The 19645-nt window shown below is 39.7% G+C and overlaps 1 protein-coding gene across 1 annotated transcript in view; it reads left to right on the top strand.

Annotated features, from left to right (window-relative positions):
• Positions 1–13129, top strand: part of LOC110451537 (DNA (cytosine-5)-methyltransferase 1-like) — a gene marked incomplete in the record, with an annotated part of 46817 nt that extends 33688 nt beyond the window's left edge. The window contains 15 exon segments of the mRNA XM_021499619.1: positions 87–275; positions 406–584; positions 802–875; positions 3151–3266; positions 4069–4140; positions 5572–5689; positions 5900–6051; positions 6256–6387; positions 7187–7389; positions 8106–8217; positions 9370–9519; positions 9657–9823; positions 10118–10358; positions 11340–11456; positions 12805–13129. Of these exon segments, the coding sequence (XP_021355294.1) occupies positions 87–275; positions 406–584; positions 802–875; positions 3151–3266; positions 4069–4140; positions 5572–5689; positions 5900–6051; positions 6256–6387; positions 7187–7389; positions 8106–8217; positions 9370–9519; positions 9657–9823; positions 10118–10358; positions 11340–11456; positions 12805–13017 (2235 nt within the window).
• Between the last annotated feature and the right edge of the window lie 6516 nt (positions 13130–19645).

Raw genomic sequence — 19645 nt, 5'->3', positions numbered from 1 at the left:
GCACAACCACTGTTATATCAGGATTTGTATATTTACAGAGAGAGAACAGCACAACCACTGTTATATCAGGATTTGTATATTTACAGAGAGAGAACCCTGCCCTAGGTGAGGAGATAAGTGTAGATGATGGAACATCTAGCCGGGTTTACTACAACTCTGTCAAGCGAGATGGTTTGGAGTTCAAAATCGGGGACTGTTGTTACATAGAACCTAATGGCTTCAACTTCAATGTAAAACCTGCTGTACCCAAAAAACCAAAACAGGAAAAAGCTGATGTAAGTGTTGAATTTACTGTCAACTTGTGCTCCAGTTTTAAGAGTTTAAATGTAAATATAAATTTTGAGATATTTGTTCAAATGTATACTAAAACTTACTTGACATGTTGGTCACATTCCTGCTTTACAGTTAGACGAAGACCTGTACCCAGAGGCCTACAGGAAGACTGAGTACATCAAGGGCTCCAATGACAAACTGCCCAGCCCATTCAGGATCGCCAGAGTACTCCAGATCTTCTGTAAGAAGTCTCTCACCTCCAAGATTTCGGACTTGACAGATATCAGATTAAAGGTTGCCAAGTTCTACAGGTGACTTTATATTCACTTTCATCATGTATCCTTCTAAATGAAAGGAAGACATGTTAGTTAACAGTGGTTTATCTTGTCCGGGGAGTATTTTTGGAATTATTTAAGGAAACCCTGATGAAATCTAAATTATTCTTCATTCTCACAGAGGGTATACATCCATTAAAATAAAGAAAAAACAAATCCTGGTTGGTACATGTGAGTGTGGTGTATGTTGCAGGCCAGAAGACACTCACAAGGGAGTGACGGCAGGATACCATACAGACATGAACATGCTTTACTGGTCTGAAGAAGGTAATCACAGCCGTCACGTCACCATTCTGAGGAATACTTCCTGAATTCATGAATAAATTAAAAAAAATATGTATACATCTTGTGCTTGGACAAATTGAGAAACTTGATTGAAACAGTAAGTGCAGCATAAGGATTTATTTCACAGTTTGAAAAAAATATTCATCATAGCCTGATCACCTCATTTAACATGGAGCTGTATGGCTAGCACATCTCACACGGTGAAAGGGAGTAGACTGCACTCTTCTTTGTATCTGTTGCGGATTGGTCGAGTGGTTAACACTCCGGCCTTCCAAGCAGGCGGCTGGGGTTTCGATCCCCGAAGTCGCCGTACGCATGGAATATTCAGAGAAAGTGGTTTTCTCCTGCCCACACAACTCCAACAAGCCAGGTGGAGTATAAAATGGTCTGGGGTGGGTGTTGCAGTATCTGTGCTGTAGCATTCAAGTGAGGTGGCACTATAAATGGTACCGTTGGAAGCACGGTCCCACTACAAACAGAACACATTACATCTCCAGCACACACAGGCATACACACATAGGGAGATATTAGCCAAGTGGCATAAGACTAGAAGTTAGCGCCTGATAAGGCACCTCCTGCGAATTCCTCAATATTGTATTGATTAATATATATGCTAATCGTATTGACTGTATAAAATTGTATGTCTATGTACTGTAAAGCGCTTTAGAGTGGCTTATGTTAGCTAGATAGGGTGCTATATCAAATGTTGCCTATTTCATTTTTGATTCTGTCCAGAGAACGAAATAACGGACCCACTTCCGTTCGGGGTGCGTGCGCATAATTCAGTCTTGCATGCTTCCGCTATATAGCTTCGTTATAGTAAATAGAAAGTAGAATCTCTGACACTCACTTGTGGGTTACATAAATTCTTCTGATACTCTTCTCCAAACAAAATGTTTATCTCCGGTGCATTCTACGAGTGTTGTGGTGGTGAAATGCATGCACTAGGTTTGAGCGTTTTAGCAACTCGGATTGAGGAGTGTTTGTTTTCATGACTCTGATTCGAGAAAGCGCACGTTTGTCCGGTCTAGCTTTTTATATTTTGTAAGTACAAGGAAGAAGTAAATATATATATTATAAACAGTATGCGTGATAAAGTATAACCTCTATTTTGATCATATCGTGAGGAAGGCTTTGGGTTCTGTCCCCTAGCCGAGACATACCAAAGTCTTTAAAAATGGTAGTTTATACTCCTGCTTAACGCTCAGCAAATTAGGAGTGGGATCACTGGTTCGCCCGTTGTCAGTATAATGTGACCAGGTGGGGCGTCCTGCTGGGTGTCTTCGGCAGTATGTTTCAGTTAGGTAGCACTATAAAGTTGGCATCAGTTCTGCGCTATCACAAGGAGACGAACACGAACATATCGCAGCCTCCCAAAATACACACACATACACTACACGCATGCATCTTGCACACAGGGGAGGCTGTCCCTAAATGACCTTAGCTGTTAATAGGACGTTAAACAAAATCAAACAAACAAACAAACAAAGCTTAGGTTGATAACGGTAATAAACCATCGTTGCTACCACGGACATGGCTCTAAGACGAGACGATATGTGAACTGCTTATCAAACATTTCTGTAGCACAGCATGCTATTTCTGGTGTATTTATTTATGAAAATGTAACAATTTAAGAACATGACACAACTGCCGCTGCTGTTTGACAAGAATTCGCGCTGTGTCAAAATATTATCCAATCCCGTGTAAGGGAAATAACTCTTACGTAGGTAAAGTCGCATTGAGAAATATAAAGTTCAAATATATTCTCAAGAACATTTGTGAGATTTTGTGATGAATTGTATATTCAATGACAGTAAATAAAGTCACTACATATATTAATAATTATTATTAATATGAATAAAAAATAAATATAAATAAAAGGAGTTCAATGTCTCTTTTCAAAATGCACCTATTCTTTATTACCCATTCACTGATTGCCATTCTGCATGTAAATGCTCATGTCACATCATTGGAGGATGCTAATTAATGAAAATTACAATAATGCGTCACAAAAGAGGGTGAAAAAAGAGGAGAGGGAGAAATGTTTTTAAGGCATCATTTAGGAGTGATTGATGTTGGAAACTCCAAAGGCAACATCATCACATGAACTGATTTTCAATTAGCAGAATACAGAACACATATCTGAGGTATTATAGTAGATATTGATGCTCAATGTGTTACTGAAGCAATTAAATTTAAAGTGGTGAGCGGCTTTAATGTCACACTGACATAATTCTATTTATTTATTTATTAACAGAAGCCTTTGTGGAGTTTCAGCTGATCAGGGGCAAGTGTGAGGTGGTCTTCAGCGAGAATATCAGGGATCTTGATGACTACTTCTCTAAAGCACCCGACAGGTTCTATTTCACAGAGGTAAGCTAGACCACCTGACAGGTTCTACTTTACAGAGGTAAGCTAGACCACCTGACAGGTTCTATTTTACAGAGGTAAGCTAGACAACCTGACAGGTTCTACTTTACAGAGGTAAGCAAGACCACCTGACAGGTTCTACTTTACAGAGGTAAGCTAGACCACCAGACAGGTTCTACTTTACAGGGGTAAGATATACCACCTGACAGGTTCTATTTCACGGAGGTAAGCTAGACCACCTGACAGGTTCTATTTTATAGAGGTAACCTAGACCACCTGACAGGTTCTATTTTACAGAGGTAAGCAAGACCACCAGACAGGTTCTACTTTACAGAGGTAAGCTAGACCACCAGACAGGTTCTACTTTACAGGTGTAAGATAGACCACCTGACAGGTTCTATTTCACGGAGGTAAGCTAGACCACCTGACAGGTTCTATTTTATAGAGGTAACCTAGACCACCTTCCTACTGTTCATGGTCCATTGACTTTGTCAGCATCTCCATCAATATTAGGTTTTTGCGCTTAAGTAAGTTTCTCTGATATGTACATTGATGGTCAAAGCGGGGCATAGGCGAAACATATTAATCTGAATGGCTTGTTAGTTTGGAAGGTTTAACATTAAATATATTACTTTTCTTTTTTCACCCCTTGGTTTTTAACCATTACATATTGAAAAACTAATAAAAACATTTAACGAGGTGAAACTAATGTTAAACATCAAGGATTTGTATCACTGGAGTATCCATTACTGTTAGATAGATACTTGACTGGACTGACAATAACAAAGGATGGCTTTTGTTTTAGATGTATGACAGTGAAAACAAGATGTTTGAGGAGCCCCCTAGTAAAGCAACTCAGCGTGGCTCCAAGGGAAAGGTAATACATTTAAGCATAAGAAAATGTGTAGTTAAAGAGTAAGGGTTAGGAAAACGGCAAAAAGTTCAACCTCGTCAGCTGCATTCTGGAACATGTTATGCAGACAGTATTTGACATTAAAAATGTGTGTGGTATATAATCCTGCCTCAATTAATTTTATCTGTAGATTACAACATCAACTTTACAATATGTGTGATCACAAACCAGGTCCATAAATTATTAATTTTCCTTGCTTTTCATCTTAAACCATAAACTAAAAGTACTGTTAAATGAAAGCAATATTCCCAACAGATATCCATTATTTAGTGCCCTCATCAGAGATGCAGGTGCCCTATAGAGATCTCTGACCATCCACTCTTTCGTTTCCTGAGATTTGAAATTTCACATAGTGATACACTGTGATATGTAAATGTGTGTTAAATTATGTGACACATCACGGACACCTGACTTCCTGACTGTTCTTAGCAACACGACACTTCACTCGGACACAAGGCTCCCTGACTTTCACCAGCAGCAAGACACATCACTCCGACACAAAAATGCCTGACTTTCCTTAGTATTGGACACATTACTCTGACACAAGGCCCCTGACGTTCATAAGCAACACAACACATCACTCGGACACAAAGCTCCTGGACTGTCCTTAGTATCGTGAGACATTACTCCGACACAAGGCTCCCTAAGTCCTTAGCAACACAACACATCACTCGGACACGAGACTCCCTTCCTGTCCTTAGCAACTTTACACATCACTCAGACATAAGACTCGTTCACTGTCCTTAGATATAGCAACACAACACAACACATCACTCGCACACAAGACTCCCTTACTGTCCTTAGCAACACAACACATCACTCAGACATAAGACTCCTTCACTGTCCTTAGCAACCCAACACATCACTCAGACATAAGACTCCTTCACTGTCCTTAGTAACACAACACATCACTCAGACACAAGACTCCTTCACTGTCCTAAGCAACACAACACATCACTCGGACACGAGACTCCCTTACTGTCCTTAGCAACACTACACATCACTCAGACATGAGACTCCTTCACTGTCCTTAGATATAGCAACACAACACATCACTCAGACACAAGACTCCTTCACTGTCCTTAGATATAGCAACACAACACATCACTCAGACATAAGACTCCTTCACTGTACTTAGCAACACAACATCACTCGGACACAAAAATGCCTGACTTTCCTTAGTATTGGGACATGTTACTCGGACACAAGATTCCCTGACTGTCTTAAGCATTGGCATCTTACCTTTGAATGTAAGTGATAGGCATATTGTTTGTCAACGAGCCAGATATAACCAGTGACCCTGGACCACTTGCCTAGGTTGACATTGTATGGATAACACACAAGGTTTGAACAAATAAACAACAAGAGAGATTTCATTGTCTCCACTGTTTACAGGGGAAAGGCAAGGGTAAAGGTAAAGGGAAGAGTTCAGCAGTGGTAGCTGACACTACAGAGGAGAAACAAGTGGACTTTCAGAGGCTTCGCTGCCTGGATGTATTCGCTGGATGTGGAGGCAAGAGCTTGCTTACTGTTATTCTTTGATTACAAACCTATTAATATCATTGGTTAATAAGATGACTCAAGTTTATTACCCTTAAAATTAAATTGCTGTATAGTATTGTTATAATTATATAAAGTTGTAAAATGTAATGTGCATTTTTTTAACAATTTAGAGAAAGTTTTAAGTGATGTGGTGATAATTGAAGACTGTTTTATATGATAGGCTTGTCTGAGGGTTTCCATCAGGCCGGTATGTCAGAGAGTCGCTGGGCCATAGAGAAGGAGGAGCCTGCTGCTCAGGCATTCAGGCTCAACAACCCTGGATGTGAAGTGTTCACAGACGACTGTAACATGCTGCTAAGGCTGGTCATAGATGTGAGTATCATACTCACTTAGCAAACACATTTACTACTCTACAGGACACAAAATACATCACCATTGTACAAGACACAAGTATCATAATCCACTCTGCACAATAGGAGTATCTCACTATACAGGACACAATTATATTAACACCGATCTTAATATTCAGGTGATATGCACATAGATAAATCTCCTGCTATTGTTCTGCGTACCTAGGGGGAGACAACCAATGACCGAGGCCAGAAGTTACCACAGAAGGGAGATGTAGAACTACTGTGTGGTGGGCCTCCATGCCAGGGATTCAGTGGTATGAACAGGTTCAACAGCCGCGACTACTCAAAATTTAAGGTGAGTGGTTGACTTCCAAGGACAAGGTGAGTGGTTGATTCTCGGTTGAATTAACTGGATTTTGTGACAGTTGCTGGTTGATAAGGCCAAAAAAAAAAGATTACTTGGTTCTCAGGCCCGTGCGCATCTCATGGCACCGTGCCCATTGCCGATTTTATCGTGAAAGTATTTTTAAAAAAATTGTGAATGCGCCAGCCGCCATCTTAAAAGAAAAATCCGGAAAATTGGTCTGCATGTCGTTTTTACTCGTTAGTCACCCAAGTCCCGAAAACGTTTGAATAAAGGTAAGGATTGAGATACAGGCAAGCGTTAAAATGATTATGACTTATTAGTCTTGTGTACAAATGACGCTCATTTTGGTACAAATAAGGAATGGGGGGGTTTGTGATTCGCGTCTGGAACATCGTAGGGGGATTTTCGGAGGCTTGCTCTATGACGGATCTCTACACAACTATAAAAAGACAAGGTAATGCCCACAATGAACGTTTTACAAACTACACAATAAAAAAAAATCGCCCTCGTCTCGTTTTTGCCTTGAAAAATGAAGGAAAAAAATACCGCCCTGCCGCATCTATTTTGAAAAAAATTGGCCTGAGAACCAAGTAATTAATTTTATTTGGCCTAATGAATAACCAAAATATTTAGCTACATATAAATATATGTATAAATATTGTCATTTGATGTAGAAAGAATTATTTCCACTGTACAACCAACTTCTTGCCATTGTACCCCAGAACTTTACACCTGTTCTAATAGACTATCTATTCCACTGTAAAACTATGAATTTTCACCTGTACAGAACTCGCTGATTGCCTCCTACTTGTCTTATTGTGACTACTACCGACCCCGCTACTTCTTGTTGGAGAATGTGAGGAATTTTGTGTCTTACAAGCGTAGCATGGTGCTGAAGCTGGCACTGCGTTGCTTGACTCGGATGGGCTACCAGTGTACATTTGGAGTCTTACAAGCCGGTAGCTATGGAGTGGCCCAGACCCGCAGAAGGTAAGACATTATGGCACTGGTCTGGGTCTTACCAGACCAACAGGTGAGACTGGTCTGGGTCTTATCAGACCCACAGTAGGTGAGACAGTAGTCTGGATCTATGTCTACATCTTAGACCTGCAGGAGGTGAGACAGTGACACAGGATATCTGCTAAAAGCCCTGTCACGTCACACCTAGCGGCGTTGCCACTGCGATTGCACAGCATTGTTAAATTTCCCAGAGTGCCATCAGATCGCAGGAAAAATTGATATTTTTCACAGCGTGCATCAAGTTGTCACGGCGCGGTAGAGACGCAGTGTCATCTCGGAGAACGCTTTGCAAGCGCCACCGATAACGGTTGCGTTATCGCTGCGACATCTGAGCGCGCCTGTGGCGTTGTAGGAGACCTAACTATGCTGCTATGGCGACCTCACGGGGGTCCCACTGATCAGAACGCAGAGCAACGGTGTTTGTTTTGGGCATGCTCAAAGTGCACACCGTCTCTTGGCGATGCTTGCAATTCCACTGCGCGTAGATCAGCGTTCTGGATTTTTCTTGGACGCCATGGGAACGCGGCCCTAGTGTGACAGGGGTTAAATGTGCCAGCTATGACTGATTCAATTGATCCATGTTTAAATCTGTAAGTTTGCAGTTTAGTATGACTTTTGAAGTACACTAGTATCTAATCCAGCTTAGCCTATTTAATGTAACATAAATGTCTTCTTATATTTTACAGGGCAATCATTCTGGCAGCAGCCCCTGGACACAAGTTACCTTTCTACCCAGAACCCTTACATGTGTTTGCTCCACGGGCCATGCAGTTGTCTGTACAAGTCGATGAGAGAAAGGTTTTAACATATAAACAATATTGAGTCAAATATGTTCTTCGATTTCATCTTGTTATTTTTGCCATGTCTGACAATTGTTTAGTTATGTACCCCAAACGGAGTGAGGGGGACATTGTGTTGACTCCGTTTCTTCATATTTGGCTGATGGCTTCCTGGGATGGAGCTTAACAAAGTTTGAGAATGAAAATTACCTTGACCTACTTTCAAGGTCACAGGGGTCAAATGTGTCAAAAGCTTCAATTCTTCTGAACAACTGATAGGTATAGAATCTTCATTTTGGCTTGTAGCTTCCTAGGAAAGAGCCCAACAAAGTTTGAGAATAAAATGATCTTGACCTACTTTTAAGGTCACATGAGGTAGATATGTCAAACACTTCAAATGACTTCTTCTGAGGAACTGGAAGTTATAGAACCTTAATATTCGACTGGTTATTTCCTGGGAAAGAGCCCAACAAAGTTTGCGAATGAAAGTGACCTCAACCTACTTTCAAGGTCACAAAGGTCAACAACATTTTAATGGATTTGTTCTTAAGAACTAAAAGGAATGGATTCATAGATTTGGCTGGTAGCTTTTGGAATAGAGCTAACCAATATAAGAAGGAAAATTACATTGACCTACTTACAAGGTCACAGGGAAAAATATGTCAAGCAACTAATGAAGAATCAAAAAGCATAGAATCTTGTAATAATATTCTGCTGGTAGTTTCAACAGATGGAGCCAACAAAGTTTGCAAGGGAAATATTTTTAGTGCAATATAATATTTAATGAGAATATTTTGCTATGACTGCCTAAATATTCAGGTGAGCGATACAGGCCCTCTTGAAATTTAGATATTGTTCGATTTTGATGGAAATTGGTATATAAGGGTAATAGGGGACTGCGAATTCAACCACATGGGTTTCGTTGCCATAGCAACCACACAGAGGCTTCTGATTGGTTGAAATTCAGATATTGTTCGATTACACCCAAATTTAGTATGTAGGTGTTTTATGGCATTCAATTCTTTTCTGATGCATCTTTGCGACCTGGGGCAGTTTTGGGGACTTCTGTAATGGTCCCCCATTACAATTACTACTTGTTCCATATTGATTCAGCCCATTGACCTGTTGTTACCTCTGACCTGTTATAAGAATGATGTGACCTCTGTTTCAGTTTAACTCTAACATTACGAGGATGGAGTCTGCACCTTTCCGGACAATCACTGTTCGGGACTCAATGTCAGATCTACCGGAGATCCGCAATGGAGCAAAGGGGGAGGAAATCTCCTACCAAGGGGATGCCCAATCACATTTCCAGAAACAGGTAGAATAACATTAACACTGACCTTGACCTCCAAGGAATCTTCATTTTAATCTTAAATGATGTCCCCATGCCCTGGTTGTGATATTGAGTGGCCTATCCTGTCCCCTGGATCTTACCTTTACTTTGCCCTGTTGTAGATTCGAGGGAAGCAGCACCAGCCTATCCTGAGGGACCACATTTGTAAAGAGATGTCAGCCCTTGTCCACACCCGTATGCAGCACATCCCCCTGGCCCCAGGTTCAGACTGGCGCTCACTCCCTAACCTGGAAATCAGGCTCTCCGATGGCACCAAGACTAAAAAACTGTAAGAAGAATATTCAGAATGGAGGTAGTTTTACTGGTCATCACTGAATGTTTGTATCCTTACATAGCAATGTTTATGTATCACTTAACAAATTTATAGTAGTGTTAGATTTAACAGATTTACAGTGTGTCATATAGTACTCAAGTTAAAATATCTTCATTTGAAAAATTACCATAATTGACAGGATATTTTAGAAATAATGGGGGGATATTTCCAAACAAATCACTTACCAGTTGTTGACTACTGACAAATGGTATACCGACATATTACTTACCTGTTATTGATTACTGACAGACGGTATATCCATCATGACAAGCAGAAGGGAAAGAGCAGTAAGGGCAATCTGAGGGGTGTGTGTTCATGTGCTGAGGGGAAAGCCTGTGAGACAATGGACCGCCAATTCAACACTGTAATCCCCTGGTGTCTCCCCCACACTGGTAACCGCCACAACAACTGGTCCGGGCTGTACGGACGGCTGGAGTGGGACGGATTCTTTTCCACCACTGTCACCAATCCTGAACCCATGGGCAAACAGGTAGGTCATAGTTTTAACCCATGGGCAAACATGTAGGTTATAGTTATAACCCATGGGCAAACAGGTAGGTTATAGTTATAACCCATGGGCAAACAGGTAGGTTACAGTTATATCCCATGGGCAAACAGGTAGGTCATAGTTTTAACCCATGGGCAAACAGGTAGGTTATAGTTATAACCCATGGGCAAACAGGTAGGTTATAGTTATATCAATGGATAAACAGGTAGGTCATAGTTATATCAATGGATAAACAGGAAGGTAATTATTATAACCCAGGGGCAAACAGGTAGGATATACTTATAATCCATAGACAAACCGGCAGGTTATAGTTAAATCCCATAGACTAACAGGTAAGTTGTAGTTAAATCCCATAGAAAAACTGGTAAGTTGTAGTTAAATCCCATAGGCAAACAGGTAAGTTGTAGTTAAATCCAATAGACAAACCGGTAAGTTGTAGTTAAATCCCATAGACAAACTGGTAAGTTGCAGTTAAATCCATAGACAAACAGGTAAGTTGTAGTTAAATCCCATAGACAACCAGGTAGATTATAAATATATACCATACAGTAGTTCTCCTCTTCATGATCCTTATTTGACTACGTATATACAACAAATGTTAAAAGTCGCCACAATAGCATTCCGCACCAATTTCAATTTTAAATCTTAATTTTGACAGGATATTTAAAAATAACTTGCTTGCATATCATTTGATTCTGATGAAACTTGATAGCACAATATACAAAGACACTCCCTTTCATCATGTTCCAAACTTGTTGGACAAGAGTCATTTCCTTTTAATGGGGATAACTGAAGATATATAATTATTGTCATTAATTGTAAAACACACTTCAAAGGGTTCATTATCAACAGAAAAAGACATTACAGACAGCAGCAGTCTGGCGTGTGTTTTTAAGAGGATTTTCTTTATGAAGCCATCCTAGCTTGTTATACGATTGTACCACATGTTTATATACATTCTAGGGTCGTGTGTTACACCCGGAGCAGCACCGAGTGGTCAGTGTGAGGGAGTGTGCCCGGTCCCAGGGATTCCCAGATACCTACCGCTTCTTTGGTAACATCCTTGACCGTCACAGACAGGTAATATCACTCGTCATAATAACAAAATTTAAACAAATGTTTATGTTGGAGCGGTGTAGGTCAGAGCCTTAACACTTCATATAGTCTAGAATCTCAGCATTTTATATAGTTGAGTGTAGAAAATATAGATATCAACTTTTATTTTACAACAATTATGATACAAGTTATTTTAACTTATATAAATCATAAATCACTGTTGTTGGCGGTAACATCCGGCCCAACAAGAGTGATTAATATGATAAAGAGCTCTTAGTGTGGGAGGGACTGGAGGACCCAGAGAAAACCCATGTGGTCGGGCAGGTGACCCCCAATACCTTTTCACGTCCGATTGGGGAATCGAACCCCGGTCGCCTTGGTGAAAGGCAAATGCACTATCCACTGCACCACCCGACCACCTGTAGAGTGTAGATTTAGGCCAGAACCCCAGTTCTTTGTATAGTACAATGGAAGGCCAGAACCCCAGTTATCTATTTTGGACTCTTGGCCCAAATGACCATCCAAGCTTTTGCTGTGACCTGGCATCTGTCATCTTTAAGAATTTTTACTTCTGCACTTCTCAAAAATCACTGCACCCATTTCAGCCCAACTAGACAGGGATGATCCTTTAGGAATGGGGACTATGGGTTTGCTCTCCTTCTCTCAACCTGTTCGTTCATCTCTTTCTCTGTGGATGGCAAAGTGTTACATACTAAAATTAGGTCTCATGTCTTCTATATACAGAGCTTTGGTCCTTTGTCCATATTTGTAAGTAACCTTCCCCAGAGAAGTTAGGAGGGAGTTAACCAGAAACCAGAATCCATTCTGTGCTTCCTTCTGTTATGCTGTATATGTGAATGTTCAGAAGTGGTCAATTAGGATCAGAATAAGGCGATACCTTGTGATACATGTTTACATGTTAAAGTATCTTAAGGGTTTTAAAGATTGTATCCTAATGCTTGTCTGGCCATATCTTCTGTACCCCTGCATTTTGGGAAAGGAATTTGCAAACTTTAGCCCACTGCACAAGATGACAATATTGAACCTAGACTTTGCTTCAGTGCCTTTTCTTGGGGATATTTAAGATACTAAATTGATCTGCAATATTTATTTTAATATTTATTTCAATAGGATTCAGTAATAGTGATAGGGAACATGTATTGAAATGTTTCAGTAACTTATTAGTGTTCTCAATAAGTTTTTGAATAGATGCTTATCTTGAAATGGTAGCCAGTGTTCACATGCTATTTTGTTGACCTATACATATTCTGAAGAAAACAAAAATGGTTCAAACTGATGAATAGCACTGGCAACTGGCTTTTAATGAAAACTCTAAACTTTTTACACACTATAGGACTGTTAATTGTTACAGGTTGGTAATGCAGTACCACCTCCTATGGCTAAGGCCATTGGTTTGGAAATCAGGAAATGTTTGGAATGGAATGCACAGCACAAGGTAGAAACTGAAAAAGTCAAGGGAGAGGTTACCAAAGACGTAGAAATGACTGAAGGCAAGGAAGAAATCGGTGACATAAAACCTAAACTGGAGAAAATGTCTCCATGCAAACCCGGTTCATCATCATAGCAGTCATGTTGTATAGTTATATTGAGACAGTGATTCACTAGAAACAAATATGGACTGATTGAAGTAATTGCTTATTATGTCATCAGTCCTGAGGTATCACCACCTACCCTGATGTGTAATATTGACATAGGATTGTACATACTGAGGTATCACTGCCTACTCTGATGTGTAATATTGACATAGGATTGTACAGACTGCGGTATCACTGCCTACCCTGGTGTGTAATATTGACATTGGATTGTACAGACTGAGGTATCACTGCCTACCCTGATGAGTAATATTGACATAGGATTGTACAGACTGAGGTTTCCCTGCCTACCCTGGTGTGTAATATTGACATAGGATTGTACAGCCTGAGGTATCACCACCTACCCTGATGTGTAATATTGACATAGGATTGTACATACTGAGGTATCACTGCCTACTCTGATGTGTAATATTGACATAGGATTGTACAGACTGCGGTATCACTGCCTACCCTGGTGTGTAATATTGACATAGGATTGTCCAGACTGAGGTATCACTGCCTACCCTGGTGTGTAATATTGACATTGGATTGTACAGACTGAGGTATCACTGCCTACCCTGATGTGTAACATTGACATAGGATTGTACAGAATGAGGTATCACTGCCTACCCTGATGTGTAATATTGACATAGGATTGTACATACTGAGGTATCACTGCCTACTCTGATGTGTAATATTGACATAGGATTGTACAGACTGCGGTATCACTGCCTACCCTGGTGTGTAATATTGACATTGGATTGTACAGACTGAGGTATCACTGCCTACCCTGATGTGTAACATGTACATAGGATTGTACAGACTGAGGTATCACTGCCTACCCTGGCGTGTAATATTGACATAGGATTGTACAGACTGAGGTATCACTGCCTACCCTGGCTTGTATAGTCTGTTTTGTCTTAAGACTGAAACGGACAGAGAATTCACCACCAACCCTGATGTGTTATGTTGACATAGGATTGTACAGTCTGAGAATTCACCACCTACCCTGATGTGTAATCTATTGTCGTAGGAAAGTACAGACTGAGACTGTACCGTCAGTAATGGAACATCTCAGACAGGGCTGCCTCCTGTCTGTAGGTAATGTAACAGGGCTAACAGATAAACTGATGTTAAATGTTAACTTGTCAATGAAATATGTACATAAAACAGTTATCAATTGAAATTTTTAAAATGCATTGTATATTTAATAGTAAGGTCTTTGACATAAGCAAATCTGTCCCCAGCTGAAGTGTTTGATGATTGAGTGATGTGGTGATGTTCTTACCAGAAGATCTAAATTGAATATCTGTGCAGTTCCTATTAAAATAAACACATGTGTTCAGTTATTTTCTACAGATACAGTGTATCACAACAAAGCAACACTATACATCATGGGGATGACCTTGAACTTTGTGTAGTTGTACTGTAAGTGGGATTAGATGAGGGTGAAGGAAATAAAGGGGTGACTCTAACCTTTTAAGACAGCTAACAAAAGCCTGATGTGATGTTCAATTTTACTGTATTTGATTGCTGAACAAAGGAAATCTTTAATGAAATTTCAGATCGATTTGATCAGTAGACAGTGTGGCACTTGTTTGATCAGTAGACTGTTTCACTTGTTTGATCAGTAGACTGTGGCACTCGTTTGATCAGTAGACAGTGTGGTACTCGTTTGATCAGTAGACAGTGGTACTCGTTTGATCAAACGACAGTGTGGCACTCGTTTGATCAGTAGACTGTGTGGTACTCGTTTGATCAGTAGACAGTGTGGCACTCGTTTGAACAGTAGACAGTGTGGCGCTCGTTTGATCAGTATACAGTGTGGCACTCTGTTGATCAGTAGACAGAGTGGGTCTCGTTTGATCAGTAGGCAGTGTGGTTCTCGTTTGATCAGTATACAGTGTGGCACTCTGTTGATCAGTAGACAGGGTGGCACTCGTTTGATAAGTAGACCGTGTGCCACTGGTTTGATCAGTAGACAGGGTGGCACTCGTTTGAACAGTAGACAGTGGCACTCGTTTGATCTGTAGACAGTGTGGTACTCGCTTGATCAGTAGACAGGGTGGCACTCGTTTGAACAGTAGACAGTGGCACTCGTTTGATCAGTAGACAGTGTGGTACTCGTTTGATCAGACGACAGTGTGGCACTCGTTTGATCAGCAGACAGTGTGGCACTCGTTTGATCAGTAGACTGTGGCACTCGTTTGTAAATATTATACAAATTCTATCTTATTGTCTCATTCTGAATGTCTGTCAACCATGATCATGAATGGGAATTTTGAAAATGTTTGTGCATGTATATAATGGTTTAATGAAATCATGTTGATGACCATGAATGTATTTATTGTTTAGCTCGCCTGGCCCAAAAGGCTGAGTGAGCAATGCCATCTATTTTCTATAAACTTTTAATATCTTGACTTCTTGAAATTCACTTTGCCAATTACTTCCAAATTTAGTAGATTTGAAGATTCAAAATTTATGAAATTTGTTCATGTATTCAGCTCCCAACAATAAGACTGGTTTGATTATTGTGAAAGGGAGGATAGTCAGAATAGAAGTAAACCCAATATCACAGTTTTACAGTATGTTTTCAGCTCCCTACAATAAGATTGGTTTGATTATTGTGAAAGGGAGGATAGTGAGAATATAAGTAAACCCAATATCACAGTTTTACAGTTTGTTTTCAGCTCCCTACAATAAGATTGGTTTGATTATTGTGAAAGGGAGGATAGTGAGAATATAAGTAAACCCAATATCACAGTTTTACAGTTTGTTTTCAGCTCCCTACAATAAGATTGGTTTGATTATTGTGAAAGGGAGGATAGTCAGAATAGAAGTAAACCCAATATCACAGTTTTACAGTTTGTTTTCAGCTCCCTACAATAAGATTGGTTTGATTATTGTGAAAGGGAGGATAGTCAGAATATAAGTAAACCCAATATCACAGTTTTACAGTATGTTTTCAGCTCCCTACAATAAGATTGGTTTGATTATTGTGAAAGGGAGGATAGTGAGAATATAAGTAAACCCAATATCACAGTTTTACAGTTTGTTTTCAGCTCCCTACAATAAGATTGGTTTGATTATTGTGAAAGGGAGGATAGTCAGAATAGAAGTAAACCCAATATCACAGTTTTACAGTTTGTTTTCAGCTCCCTACAATAAGATTGGTTTGATTATTGTGAAAGGGAGGATAGTCAGAATAGAAGTAAACCCAATATCACAGTTTTACAGTTTGTTTTCAGCTCCCTACAATAAGATTGGTTTGATTATTGTGAAAGGGAGGATAGTCAGAATATAAGGAAACCCAATATCACAGGTTTACAGTATGTTTTCAGCTCCCTACAATAAGATTGGTTTGATTATTGTGAAAGGGAGGATAGTGAGAATATAAGTAAACCCAATATCACAGTTTTACAGTATGTATTCGGCTCCCTACAATAAGACTGGTTTGATTATTGTGAAAAGGAGGATAGTCAGAATATAAGTAAACCCAATATCACAGGTTTACAGTATGTTTTCAGCTCCCTACAATAAGATTGGTTTGATTATTGTGAAAGGGAGGATAGTCAGAATATAAGAAAACCCAATATCACAGTTTTACAGTATGTATTCAGGTCCCTACAATAAGACTGGTTTAGTAAACCCAATATCACAGTTTTACAGTATGTATTCAGGTCCCTACAATAAGACTGGTTTAGTAAACCCAATATCACAGTTTTACAGTATACAATGTACGTGTATTAAGTGTATTAAACGTGTCGTAATGTTTCAAGATCAATTTGTCCGTTTGTCAAGCTTCGAGTTGGAATCGGGACCTATCAGTCTTGAAACTTTTCGACAAGTTTCATACATACAGTGTTTGTGTAAAAAGTTAAACTTTGATATTACATATTTCCAAACGGATGAATCTTATTGAAAATGTATGTAAGCCCATTATGATATGTTTAAATAGTGTGCTAAGGAAATGAACCATGATTGATTGGACTTCCTACTACTAAGTAACTTATTGCATGTCAGGTTCTATAGTGTTGCTTGTACGTTGATATGTATTGGGTTCTGAATTGCTGTTTGTACGTTGATATGACCGGTTCTGTTGTGCTATTTATACATTAATACTTGTCAGGTTCTTTACATCCCCGAAATTCCAGGGGTTACACTCACTTTGTTCTTTACAACCCTGGAGTATGTCATCGCAAAATCGAAGGCAAGCAATAAGCTTTTTGATTGGTTTCAGGTAAAAAAAAATAAAAAATCTACATCTGACAAATTACTTAGCTGGTCAATTTAACCCATATACTGCCGTGTGATTCATCAATGTACATCAACAGATAAAAGAACTCTACTTTCATCATCCAAAAGGTGGCACATACAAAGCCTTCGGTTTTATAATTCCAGAAGTACAGAGAATGTGAGAGAAAGAATATAACCCCTGGAATTTCGAGGGTGGGTTCTTCAGAACTATTTATACATTGATATGAGTGTCAGGTTCTATAGTGCTACTGGTACATTGTTTTACATCAGATTCTAGAGTGCTATTTGTACCCTGATAAGTATCAGGTTCTGTAATATATAACAACTATATTGCAGAGAGTAGAAATAAACAATTTTGGAGATAATTGTGTTGTATTTCCTGGTCTTATTGTTATAATCTTTTTTTCATGAACAGTAAATGGATGATTTGTTTTTCAAAAATACAATGTTGGACTCCCAAGTGACTGATTCAACAGGAGGCTTTTGCAAAAGAAGGGGAAAAGGGAGTTGAACGTTAAAACGTACAAAACGGTGACCAGACAAGCTATGTGTAGAGCTAGGTCCTAGACTCCTCCAGTGTGGCTGGTGCTGCTACTTCAAACACTGGGATAGAAATAATACTCTTATGCTTCCTTCTTCACTCTAGTTTGTTCCTCTTATTCTTCCATCAGCTGCCTAATACAAATGGGTTGAATCTATGTTGACTAGTTGGCACATGATTGGTCTGTTTGGATCTTTGTTCTAGGGATTAAAATTATGAAGCACTTCCTGATCTAGTAGCTATAACGGACAAGGTCGGAAGCACTTAGCAACAATTAATGCAAGATACAGCAGACACGTTGGGCTAAGCCCGTTGTGCATGCATTATATGCTGTTTGGATTCACCTCCCGATTTTTATTCTAAGGAAGACAAGCGTCTTTGACACCTTACCAACACACTGTTATTAGGCAGATCCGTCTGATACACGTAATTCATTATGCCTGTATGCAGTCATTGTGGGTGAAATGCATTTGGAATTAATTTTCTGATTTGTAGTACAGTGAAGTGCTGCTATAAAGTGTGTTCGTCACGTTGAGATCTTTGGCTGTAAAACAGGAGACAATCGTCAGCAAATGGCGTAGTGAAAGATGATACTGATTCTGGCAGGTCATCTATAAGTTCTCTCCCGTGGGAGACCAGTGGACCTGATATTCGACCATCAAACACTTGCCTTCGTTTGGGTCTATTATAGTCCAACATGTTCAGTAGTCCCACAGGGAACTTTGTTGTCCAACAAGATCACACCGTTTCGACATCCCTGGTGGTGGTTTACATACCAAGTCATCCAAAGTATTAGTAGTGGAATATCACACAAGATCGACGTACGGGAGGTCCATCTGATTCTTGTCGGTGGTAAAGTATCATGTATGCTGTGGACATTAGTAAGTCGAAGCGACTAGTATTTCTCTCTTTTCCGATTGATACGGAATCAACCAGCTTCTCTCTGGTTAACCGTCACTTTTCCCTTTTCTAATGAGAGCTGGAAGATCTTTTAAGATGTGGAGCGATCTCTTATGCTGTCTGTTTGAAATTGAAAGCTGTCGGTACCTGAATCGTTGAAAGGCTGATTTCTTTCCATTAGCTTTTGAAATCCGGCGATGTTAATATTTATTTTAATCCTTCATATGAGGCTGGAACCGTCGTTATTAACGAGCAATATCAGTTTTGTTAGTATAGAATGGCCATCTGACGTTAGTAGGTATCAAAATGTATTTCACAGAATACACATCCTGAGTTTTGCACACTTTCTCAGAACCGCCAACATTACAACGAACGTCTGCTAATTACTAGACTATTGGAAAGGAGGATTAGTCACTGTCCGGCTGTAGAACAGGATACTAGACTGTTGGAAAGGAGGATTAGTCACTGTCCGGCTGTAGAACATGAACAGCTAGAGACAAAGAGGTTATGAGGATTGCTTGTCTCACTCGGCCAGTAAATCATAACTCACAATGACCAGAGGTAATTTGATTAAAAACCCGGTAAACTTCACCCCCAAACGTTGTAATTCGTGGTAGAGGAAAAATCGGAATACAGTACTGCCCAAAACCTGTACTGTTATACGTAAGGAACCAGTAAATACTGGTATTCTCTGGTGTGATGGATGGAAACTGTGTGTGTACGTCCTGTGATAAACTATCGGACATACTACTAAATGATGTTCACAATAGAGAACTCCGAAACTGGTTACCATGCAGCAGATGTAAAAACAATACTGGAGAACATTAACACAACTGCAATTGTTACATGGAACAATCATGTACGAACTCCGAGATAAAACCAGGAGAACTGGGAACGCGAACAACCAAGACATTGAGGAAATT

Source organism: Mizuhopecten yessoensis, unplaced genomic scaffold, assembly GCF_002113885.1.
Source record: "Mizuhopecten yessoensis strain PY_sf001 unplaced genomic scaffold, ASM211388v2 scaffold651, whole genome shotgun sequence".
NCBI lineage: Eukaryota > Metazoa > Mollusca > Bivalvia > Pectinida > Pectinidae > Mizuhopecten > Mizuhopecten yessoensis.
Note: the sequence above shows the minus strand (reverse complement) of the source record. Positions and strands in the feature narration are given on the sequence as shown.